Source organism: Chenopodium album, chromosome 17, assembly GCF_948465745.1.
Source record: "Chenopodium album chromosome 17, dcCheAlbu1.1, whole genome shotgun sequence".
Taxonomy (NCBI): Eukaryota; Viridiplantae; Streptophyta; class Magnoliopsida; order Caryophyllales; family Amaranthaceae; genus Chenopodium; species Chenopodium album.
In genome coordinates, this window is record NC_137850.1 from 46,328,112 (window position 1) to 46,340,521 (window position 12,410).

The 12,410-nt window shown below is 37.8% G+C and overlaps 1 protein-coding gene across 1 annotated transcript; it reads left to right on the forward strand.

The window, feature by feature from the left end:
• Positions 1 to 875: 875 nt before the first annotated feature.
• On the forward strand, positions 876 to 5,746 carry LOC145589919 (receptor protein kinase-like protein At4g34220). Its single transcript, XM_081646626.1, has 2 exons — positions 876 to 2,812; positions 5,022 to 5,746. Exons 1-2 carry the CDS (start codon positions 1,066 to 1,068, stop codon positions 5,684 to 5,686), a joined length of 2,412 nt encoding a protein of 803 aa, XP_081502752.1. The 5' UTR covers positions 876 to 1,065; the 3' UTR covers positions 5,687 to 5,746.
• The last annotated feature ends 6,664 nt before the right edge of the window (positions 5,747 to 12,410 follow it).

The window sequence follows — 12,410 nt, forward strand, 5'->3', positions numbered from 1 at the left end:
AATGTTTAAAATATGCCCATGCTAAACATTGTATAAAGATGGGGAAATTTTAGTAAACTCGCTTACTATTTTATGTGGAAATTTATAAACCAGGCCATGCAGTACATTATACTTCAGTATAGACCTTTATATAAAATACGAGTATATATTTAGCTCAAAAATTCATGCTCCTTGTTCAGAGACCTTTACATGCTGAACATGCAAGTTATCTTGTTTGTGGGTAATCTTCATTATCCAATAGGATTCATTGTCTTTAGCAACAATCAGACAGTCAACTATCAAATCTAACCCTGCTCAAACTAGCATTAGCGTTGACACAGATGTTAATGGTACCCAAAATTAACCTAATTTTGACCTAACCCCAGCCAATTAGATCAGAAAACTAATATAACAAAAAATGATTACTCGTGTATGATTTTGACTTAAGTTAAAAAGTTAAATGATTTAACAATTACTTGAAAATAAATAAGAGGCTCTCAAGTCGACATAAATATAAGTATGTGACACACACAAAATCAATCTAAATCAAACCTGATCCATTTCAACCTAAGATGTCAATTCGATTAGCAATTCTACATCCAAGGCCCAAGGGCGGTAACAAAACCAATACAAGTGCGAAAAGTGGACTTTCAATTCCCTCTAAGTGTAAAACCTGCAAGCTTCCAACTCATGTACTTATGTAGTTATGTCCTCTTGCAAAATTCATTCAAAGATTCTCTCTTTTACACCACCACAATAAAAAAAAAAAACACATCACTAAAAAAACAGACTAGTAGTAATAATTGTACACTAGTACAGTTACTACAATATTAATACTTTTGTAGTATTGTATACCTTTTCTATATTAGAGTCATTCTTTGACCCACCCCTCTAAACCCCCCAACTCCTCCTCCATCATTATCACCAAACAAACAAACCACTACTCCTCCTCACACTTCTGGTTACCAAAACAACCTCACCAAAAACTCCTCCATTTCTTCAACCTCTTTTTTTTTCTCTCTTTTCTTTCATTTACACCCCCCTTTCCCTCCTCCATGAGTTCAGAAGAGTGCACGAGTCTCTAAAATGTCAAAAACGGCTCTGAATACGTTTTCCTGTCTACTATTCGCAATCATCCTCTCTTTACAACTCGACCAACTCGTCTCCCTCAACACAGATGGAACCTTCCTTCTTTCCCTCAAATACTCCATCCTCAACGACCCATTATCAGTACTCAATTCGTGGGACTATCTCGACGAAACTCCTTGCACTTGGAGTGGCGTCATTTGCACCCCTGATCAACGTGTCATCACCTTAGCCCTTCCCAACAGTCAGCTCTTGGGTTCTATACCGTCTGATCTCGGCCTCATTGAACATCTCCAACACCTCGATTTATCCAACAATTCCTTCAATGGTACTTTACCACCCACCCTCTTCAACTCTTCTCAACTTCAGCTACTTTCTCTCTCCTCCAATGAAATCTCCGGGGGTATTCCCGTCTTTTCACACTCTTCCCTGAGCTTCCTCAATCTCTCCAATAACGCATTTGGTGGGCCCCTTCCGGTTAATTTCACCTCTGGTTTCGATAATTTGACGGTTTTGTCCCTCAAGGGAAATTACTTTTCCGGTAATGTCCCTTCCGGTTTTCCTCCTTCCATTGAAATTCTCGACCTCTCTTCCAATCTCTTCAATGGCTCGTTACCGGCTGATCTTGGAGTGGGGTCCACTTTGAGGTACTTGAATCTTTCTTACAATAAAATCTCCGGCGAAATTCCGGCGGAGTTCGCCGGAGATGTACCGGGAAACGCCACCATTGATGTGTCTTACAATAACTTGACGGGTCAAGTCCCCGGGTCGAAACCTTTCATGGGTCAAAACCCGGAGTTTTTCTCCGGGAATCAAGAGTTGTGTGGGAAGCCATTGAAGAATTTGTGTGTTATCCCTTCTACACTTTCAACACCACCTAATGTCTCTGCTTCGATTTCCCCTGCTATTGCTGTGATTCCCAAACCCGTCGACAACTCGAACTCAAACTCAGACTCAGACTCAGACTCGAACTCGGGTGGTCATAGCAATGGTCTAAAACCAGCTGCCATTGTTGGAATTACGGTTGCTGATTTAGCTGGAGTTGGGATTTTAGGGGTTGTTTTCTTTTATCTTTATCAGCTCAGAAACAAGAGGGTTAAACAACAACAAAGTCCAGAAAAAGATTTCAATAATATTAGTATTAGTAACAATAATCTTCCTCCAGGAAAGAAGGCGCCAACCACCTTAGGAAATGATCATTTCTTGGTTCAAATTAACAGTAGTGCAACAACAACAGTGGTTCCAAACAACAAGCTACACAAAAAGTGTTTCACTTATTGCATCAAAGGAGGAGATCAGAGTGAAGAAGGGGCAACAACAGATACTAGAACAAGTTCCGAAAGCGAAAATGACGGTTCTGATGATGACAATGATGATCAGAAGAATGGAGAGAAACCGAATGACAGTTCCGGTGGCGGCGGTGGAGGAGGAGGGTCGTTGATGATGGTGGACGGCGAGACGGAACTCGAAGCCGAGACGCTGTTGAAGGCGTCGGCGTATATATTGGGTGCTAGTGGGTCAAGTATTGTGTACAAAGCAGTGTTACAAGATGGAACTACATTTGCTGTTAGGAGGTTAGGAGAGATTGCAGTTGACAAGTTGAGGGATTTTGAAGGACATATTAAGGCTATTGCTAAGATTAGGCATCCAAATTTGGTTCGTGTTCGTGGCTTTTATTGGGCTTCGGATGAAAAGCTCGTCATTTATGATTATATCTCTAATGGCAGCCTTGCTACTTCTGCTTACAGTAAGTCCTTTTCTTGATCTCTTCTTTTAATGATGTTTTAGCTTAGTTTGTTTATGTTAGTGATGCATGTAATTAGATTTGGTCTGTTAATTACTAACCAATTAACCTTGACCCAACCAGATATTAACCCAATGGATTGTTACTTTGTTAGTGTGTTTAACCACAACACTGCTACTAGTAATTAACATTATTTGCTTGGTCATATGTTTTTATTAAGGGATATGATATGCCCTTTTAATTTTTGCATGGTCTATTTTTATTGTAATGTTTTCACTTTTTTGGGTTGTTTGATATGATGTTTTGACAAATTTGGTATCTTTGGGAAATGTTTTAGGTTAAATTGTTGTTAATGTGATTGTTTATAATGAGTCCAGCATAATTTGTCTTCAGATTAGGTGAATGACATTTGTTAGTGTAAATATCTAGAGTGCCAAGTACAGTACCTCATAAAAGAACTAAGAAAATCACAATTTAATGGGGTCTTTTAGCTAGAAAAAAAAAAGCCATTTTTCTGTTACAATTTGTTGTTTACCATAAAGCTAAGTAACTAACAGTCTAACATGCGCCATAATGACATTGCTTTAGCGTATTTTTTTAATTTTTTTTTAATATGTTAAAATTCTTGTGACTTGCCTAAAAACCTGTGTAATTTGTCTAAAGTAGTATGATTGAATGATTATAGTCACAAATAATAGAAGCAACTAAAAAAAAAAAAAAAAACTAGAGGTAGAATGGAGTGATGACCAGTGTGAAGAAATATCAGTCTACCCAGTGCGTAGATTACCACCCAAGTTATGTGCGTCTTTAAGGACGATGTTTTTAGTGTTCTATATCGAAGAACACGGGGGAATTAGGGGAGGAAAAAGGCCAAATACACTCAAAGACGAGAAACTCCTTTCTCTTGGGCGTTTCTAGCCCACTGTCATGTCATTTGTTTGGGAGCTATTGATGTTGGGAGTAAATCTTAGTTCTGCCACAACCATATGACAGATTCAGCATTAGTTATACACTGATTTTAAAGCTGGTCCAGACATCCAAACCAAACAATAGATGAATAAATGAAAAAACAAATCATAGAATTTGGGAAATTTCCTTCCCTTGTGTCACGGGCTAAATACATAGATAAGAACATATCATATCAAAATTTGGCCCATCTAAGAAAACTACAGGACTTTGGTCTCCATAATTTGATTAGTGGTGGCCTGCTGGGTCTCTATAATCACTTATGGCATATTTCTTTCGCGCATTTTATGAATAATATAGTAATGTGTTTAATGGAAGACAATTAATTTAGTTGGTTAAAGTATTAGATAGTGTATGAAAAATTAATGCATCTTTTTTTTACTCCGTAACTCTTAATATATACTGAAAGAAAATAAAAATGAAGAATATGTGTTATATAAACTGCAAAATGCTTTACTATCATAGCATTTTATGCATGCTTATTTTGCCTGTAGTTATACTCAAAGTGAACTCAATCCAGCTAAACTTTTTGTTCTCTTCTTTTTTGTCGGTGGTATTTTTTTCAACCATATTTTTGGTCAGCAAAGTTACAGGTACTCAAAACCAATGTACAACTTTATTTTTATAAAACAATCTTCTTCTTTTTTGATGCTTTCTCTTTCAAATAATGGATATTCATATAGCTAAGGAAGGGATTTAATTTGCTGTAAAAAGTACCATATAATACATTAACACCACTATTTAAAAGGAGTTGTGTAAAGTAACTTTGATACCCAAATACATTCATACCGAAGGAGAGATTAAGCATCAGTTTAGGTAGTTTTATTAGTGTTTTACTGCCTATTACGGTTTTGAGGATGAGGATTCCCTTATCCGTTCTCCTAACCTAGTCACTTTCAAGGGCTCTCACGATCTGCAAAAGTTAAATTAAATTAACACATTAGAGGTTTCTGTCTGTTATTAGAGTCCTCATTACTATGATAGGAATTAAATTACGTGCTAAGGAAAGGGTTTAGCTTTATGAAGTGCTAAAACTTAAAAAGTACACTATATTTGAGCTTAATTTAAGGGAGCTTTGTAAAGATTTTATGGTATTAATTGAGCTCTTTTCATGGTGAAGTATGCTTTAGTTGTGTCATCTTTTGTTGGTTTTGTTATATGCGCTAGCTTTTACTTTCACTAATACAGTAATACATGCTTTTCATGTTTTTTTTCATTTTTTTTCAATCATGGGCGAAAATTATAGAGAAGAGTGGTTCAACGCCGTATCATTTACCTCTAGAAGCCCGGCTAAGGATTGCAAGAGGACTGGCTAGGGGATTAAACTATATTCACGACAAGAGATACGTACATGCTAACATCAAACCAAGTAACATTCTCTTAACACAAGACATGGAACCTATCATTAGTGACCTTGGGCTCAGCTGGCTTGTTTATGGTATCAACAAAGGAAGTGGCTCGGCTCGTCAGTTTGGGAGCAAAAGATCCACGGGCTCATACGACGGTACCCAAGATCTCTCGGTGAGTGGCAGCCCGTATATCAACCCGTTTGGAAACACAAACGGGGTTGGATCGCCTTACCACGCACCCGAATCGTTGAAGAACCTCAAGCCTAACCCAAAATGGGATGTGTACTCATTTGGGATAGTGTTGCTTGAACTTCTTACTGGTAAAGTATATTTGGACAGGGAATTGGGCCAATGGACCCCAAGTTCTGGGCTTGAGGATAGATATTGGGTTTTAAGGATAGCTGATGTTGCACTTAGGGCTGAAATACAGGGCAAAGAAGATGCTATGATGAGCATATTTAAATTAGGGTTTAGTTGTGCATCTTTGGTACCCCAAAAGAGGCCTTCTATGAAAGAAGCACTTCAAGTCCTTGAGAAGGTCTCACTATCTTTTGTTCATTGATGTATCTTCTTGGACTTACTAGACTTTAATATTTAATTCCCTGTCTTAATTTTTCTTAAATATGTGTAGTAGAATGTTTTTGACCTTTGTATTTTTTTTTTCACAAAAAATAGTGAAAAGGAGTGTGAATAGTTGATGCAAGAGTGTTGTAAGAGTTTTAGATAACATTATGAAATTTTTATTTATAGAATTGATAGTGTGTAAATTTATATTCTGAGAAAGAAGATGAAAATTGCTAATTACCTGGAAGAATAATGACTCTCATGGAGTAGATATGTTATACTCAACTTTCTCTAAACTTGTTTTCTCAAACTATCTGACTTGTTTATATACTTGTCTGAATGAAAGTATATTTACTTATGTGAACAAATCAAAGCTCATTCTTTCATCAAAAAGTCTTATTCTATAATATGGCTATACCTCCACTGCCTTGACTCAAGTACTCCCTTAAGCTAAAGTAGACAAAATTACGAAGGTCAGACCCCTATGATTTTATCATAATCCACCCTTCAGCTCAACTTTGCCAACTTTTTAATCTTCGCATCTTATATCCTTAAGCCATGGAACCTCCTCAGGCAACTCACTATATTAGCACAAGATTGTTGATAGTTGATAGTTGATACCTCATACAATATGCTCAAAGTTGCAGTGGTTTGAGTTCACGGTGGAGTGTAATGGCCAAGTGCAAAGCTAGCAGTCATCTATGATGTGATTGATTGGTCAAGTACCGTTTTCTGATTTACCTAATGGCGTTAATAGCATATTTGATTTGTCCTTAAATGACAAGAATGCTAGATGGTCTAGGCTTAAGTTCTACAGCATTCTGTCTCAGTTCTCCCTGTGCATAATCAGGCTGTTGTTCAGTACAGGCAAGATTGCAAGAAAAGGTTGGATTTGCTATGAGTTTCATCGTTTGCAGTTGCAGGACAAGTTAGTTGAACGGTTGAACAACACAACTCTTCAAGCTATTTCAGGGATGTTTTAATTAGATGGTTAAAAAATTAGCAATCCTAATTTCTGATCATTGTTCTGTCAAATTGTTATATGAAAGACATTCATCTATCCTTTGTCAGCCCCCTACCACCTTAAGTAATGTACCATCTTCCCACCAGGTCACGGCACTGTGGTGTATACTTCAGTAGATCAGAGGATCATGTCTCTTCAGGTCCAATACGAAAGAAATTAATGCTGTTGAAGATGTAGAATCTACAAACAGAGGTGGTGATAACTAGATAACAAGGTGCCCTATATTTGATTGTTCAAGTGTTGGCAAATTACAATATTTATCTGTTTTCATTTTATGCAAGGATAACCAAGTGTCACTAAACGAGCTTCAACTCACAGGATGGTTTAGCAATTTGCCCGAGACAATGGATAATAAAGGGGAAACTATGGTCGATGGTTAGAGGAATTAACTATTGAAACTCTACCTAGTCTACCATGTCGAGTTCTAGACCCAAATTAAACCAAGTTGATCCATACGAGGCCTCAATCAAATTGATCCATACTAAAAAACAGCCCTACTCTGGCTAATCTAACAATCAACCATTATAAAATCCAACTTTTGTGTAGTATTTCCAATTCAAGATCACTCATTACAGTATTACACCATCCAACTATCCTAGCATTCCATACTTCAGTCTCATGACCAGTTTCAGACATTTCGCTACAATAACAAAGCTTAAACAGGGGAAGAAGGTCAGGTCAAAGTCATTTTATGAGATACAGGCCTAAATTCAACCAAGATGCATTATACTTCTATGTAACTACCACTTCTACTTATTGTAAATCATACAATACGGTAAACAAATTCACTGATTTAAGTACTTCAATTAACTAGATAGATCATCAAATTTACCCGTAGTTTCATCACAAACACTTATGTAAATAACAGGGGGAAAAAGATCATACCAGAATGCCATATTATAACTCCACAAAGTAGTCAGCACCAAGTTACTTAACAACCATTAGTCCACTACAGTACTATTTAATTTACTTAACAAGCACTACTAATTAATTAGCAAACACCAAAATATGACACCAGAGCTCAATACACTAGACAACACTAATTCATAAAGCTAAATTATACTTAAAGTAGTAAGATTTAGCAAACTTAACCTTAACATTGCCTGATAAACAACTTCTTTAACTTCACATTGCAACCAAAACTACGGAATTTCTTCGAGCAAATCAACACCACCAGCAGCAACATTACGAGTCCCATGATTATCATCAGCATCAGTAAACTTGAGATTGTGCAATTGTACAGCAACATCATTGAGCGAAAGAGAATGCCACTTCATCCAAGGAGGAGGAGGAAAGAACAGTTTAGTATAAGCCTCTTTATCATCAAGATCTTCTAAAGGAACAACACCTTTCTCCTCATCATTGACGTCGAACACATGAATTAACTTCCAGTACTTGGGATAGGTGATGGAATCCATACACTCGGCCCCCTCGGGCATCTCATCGCCTAAAGCCTTGACATGCTGATCGATAAACCGTTTACATGTCCGATCAAACAAGCAAACAGTCCCACTCTTCCACCCGGCTGGAAGGCGCTCAGCTGAGACAGCAAAAGAGACATCAGACCCAATGAAAAACACATTGTCACCAATATTGGTAACGCGTTTCCATTCCCATTCATTTTCATCTAGCATAAATATCATCAGCTTTTCCTTGAAATCAATCTCTTCGAACACCTCGAACACCAAATACAAATCATCTTTAGCAGGCACAAAGTAAACACCACCAACATCACTCATCGAAACCCCGAAATCGAGCTCCGGTGCATCGATGAAATCCATTTCAGGGGACTCTTTGAAATCGCAATCAGATGGATCAATAATTCCAACATGCCAAGTATTCATCTCAAAAACATAGAAATCATCCTTGAAAAAAGCAATATCAGCAACATTAAGAGAATTGCAAATATTATCATCATCCTTATCAATTTTACCCCATTCCAAATCCCCCAATTTCATAAATAGCAACCCCCAACAACTTTCTTCGATAAAACCTAGCTCTTATTCCCACTCGAAATAAGCGAGAATGGCGAAGAAAGTTCTAGAACCCTATGATCCAGCAAGCTGATTTCGGAGCTAAGACGTGGGGTGGAAAGAAAATACGGGTCGGAGCTGTTAACCGGGTTAAACAGGCGCCATTTTCGGGTCGCAATCCCTTGGATTCTCACAAGCCAAGGTGAGTAACAATGGCCGCCATTAACAGGGGAAATGAGATAAAAATGAGAAGCAAGAAGATAACCGGATCCGGGTAGAGTGGTTTTGAGGTCGAGTTTAGGGATGGAACCAAAACCAATGGAGTAAGAAGGGAGGAGAGAGAGAGAAAGTTTGGAACGCCATGAATGGCAAACAGCTCGAAGATGGGGGATGTCGGTGCTGATGTCGAGGTATTTAATGAGGCCGTAGAGGAAATTCACTGGAAGTTCCGACCAGTTTCCGGTGGTTGGGTGGTGGGTTTGGGTGGCGGAGGTTAAGTCTAAGGGAAAGACTGACGGTGATTGGGTGACGACGATGATGGGAAGAATGGACTCCATTGAAGAAGAGTAGTGTACTCTGTACTGACTACTGTCTGATGAGAGAGAAAGTGACAGTGTTGTTTTAATCACGGAGATTGCTTGCGCTCCACTCTAAAATTCTGATTTTTTTTTTTTTTCTTTTATTGGGGTAGTACTGTTGTAAGACAGTAAGAGGTTTTTTTTTTTTTTTTTTTTACTGTGTAGGTAAATTTGTAATTTTGGACATTTTTCAAGATTTAATTGCCAAATTGGTGAAAGAAATCTATTGGAGAGGAAACCAATGAAAAAATTGTAAGCAGGCATGCTATTATCAAAAGAGTGGGTCTGTAACTCTGTAAACAAAGTAGCCAATCCACACTAATGTAAAAAAAAATCAGCATAAATGCCTACTAATGCAGTAATGCTAGTGTTGGTTTATGTAAACAGATTTAGATATTGTAACGATTATTATTAATGAGATGCCCTGCTTTAGTTTTGCTGCCATAAGCAAATTTGCAAAGAGTTACTTTGAAAATCATCTAGTTAAGAAAATCAACACATTGAATTGTAATACGAGTGTGTTATTTGTTAGTAGTAGTGAAACAACGTAAAAGGGGAAATAATGCTTATTAATCAAGTGTAAGAAAACTAACCATGCCTCTGTTAGGATATATACTTGTTCACATAATAATCACGCCAAGTTAATTTTGCAAAATCAGTCCTTAGACATAAGTATGGCAGCCTGGATGGTTTGATGAATTAAAATACTCGGATGGTGCTATGTATATCCCCCGTCCTCCTAGATTATAGTTTCGGAATGAGTTTGGTTTTCATTTCAAAAATACTTGGATGGTGCTATGTATACTTGAATTATTGATCACTTCAAGCCAGATAATTGGTTAGTATATAAAAACAGAACTTTAATTATAACATTATTTATAATCACCAAGTAAGTAACAATCAAGAATAACGTTTCTTTTCATTCCAAAACTAAAATTAACCGGATCAACTTCAATTAGCCTTCTACTAATTAAATAGTCACTACCCCAAGATAAGCAAAATGAAAAATTCCATCAAAATTGAAATTAAATGCTATTCCTTAGTCTAACTTTACCTCCTCTTCACCATTTTCCCTTAACTTTACCCAAACAACGAACCTGTAAACTTCAAGTTATGCAAGATGGCTACAGCATTATCACGACTTGGACAACGCCATATAACGCAAGGAGGTGGTGGGAAGAACAACAATGTATAATTGTGCTTACTCAACTTCTCAAAAGGCACAACACCTTTTTCATCTTCTTCTACTGTGTTGTTCTGGTACATCTTCAAATACCTCCAGTATTTTGCAAATGTGACATTACTAAGACCCTTTGGCTTACCATAGTCAAAAGTCATTGGAAACGGCCAGGTAAACATGCAAATAGACCCAGGTTTCCACCGGGGGAGGTTCTTCGAAGCCGAGGGTAGCGAAAACGATGAGTCGTACCCAATAAAAAAGATGTTATCCCCTATATCAGGCACCCTTTCCCAAGCATTATACTCTATTTCTCGTCCTTCATTCAGAACATAGAAGAACATGATTGATCTCTTGTTCGCATCATCAACCTTATCAATCTTAATCTCACTTCCTTCCACCTCCTCACCGGAATCGAGCTCTTCCACAGGATTAGCAACAAGAACCATAAACAGACGCCCATTCGAGGGAACCAAGTATACTGTCTCAAGTAAATAAATTCGACCATCCATAATCAAACTGTAACAATCCCTTATGTTTACGCCTTTAATATTAGGGACATTGAAGAATTTCATCTTAGGAGTTTGATCACTATTATAATAATCAACATCCACGACACCCATTCGCCACGCCGCCGCATCGAAGGCGTAGAATCTCCCATTATGATAGGCAATGTCAAGTATACGCCAAGTATGGTCAAATGTTTCTTCAAACCTTGTAAGGTTTTTGTCACCCATCCTCCATAACACCAATCCTCCTACATCATCGGTAGGTTCGAGCTGGGCTAGTACAGCAAAGAGATAGTCCGATTTGAAATTCCACCCACCCACAACTTTCTTCGAAGCGGGTATGAGGTCATCCGACGACCCCTTAGCCTGAAAAACAGACCAGGAAGTACAAAGTTGTTGAACCCGACAATTCAAAAGGTTGATTTCTGCAGTAACAGATGGGAAGGAGACGAAGTAGTCAGAATATTCATGGAGTTGAAAGGGGTTGAAGAGGTGAAATTTGTTGGGCCCAATTTGAGCCATTCTAGCGACCCATTGACCACCAAGGGAGGGATTCAAAGGAGAGAGAAAGTAGAAGTTGGTTTGGTAGAGAACAAGAGGGGGGCTAGAGTCATTGATTCCGGGGATGTCGAAATAAGTGGGGTCTTTGGGGATGTCGGAGAGAGGGAGAGCAGATCTCCATGACGTACAAACACCTCGAAGGCGAGGAATGTCGCTTTTGAGGTCGAGGTATTTGATAATGTTGAAATAATAAAATAGAGATGAGAGAAGGGAAAGAATAATAAAAGTTGTACTCAATCCATTTAAAATTGTACTGCAACATATATATAGTGCAAAATATAACTAAAAATAAAGAACATAATCCCATGATCATTGATCATGCTAACATTAACCCCCACTAAACTAACCCACAACTATTATGACTCCACTAACATTAGGAGTTGACTAACCACTAACAATTTGAAGCAAATATTCCAACATATAAGGTCTGATATTATGTCTGATGGTAAATCTTCCCATTTGCGTGACTGATAATCATCGGCTGAGGTGGTGGTTGCGGCGGAATTTGTGGTGGTTGCGGCGGAACTTGTGGTGGTTAGGGTTTTCGAGGGTTTTGCGGTGAAAGAAGCCATGGAAGCGGAAAGTACTGGTTCACAGGTAGGGTTTATGAGCTATATACGAGTAGTATATATGTATTTTAATTTAATGAACAAGTAACCCTATTTGGAGACGCATTTGTGTAAAGGTTTCAGTTATTTTGTATTTTTATATTTTTTATTTAAAACATCAGTTTGATGTTATGTATACTTCAGTTTTGTAAGTTGAACCGCTTCCTTTATTTCTACTCTCTCCGTCCTCGAAAGAACGACCCATTTGGCCTAATTTTAGTCTAAAAAAAATGACCCATTAGCATTAAAATACACATCAATTTGCAACAATATTTGTGTAAAATTAGCTTCC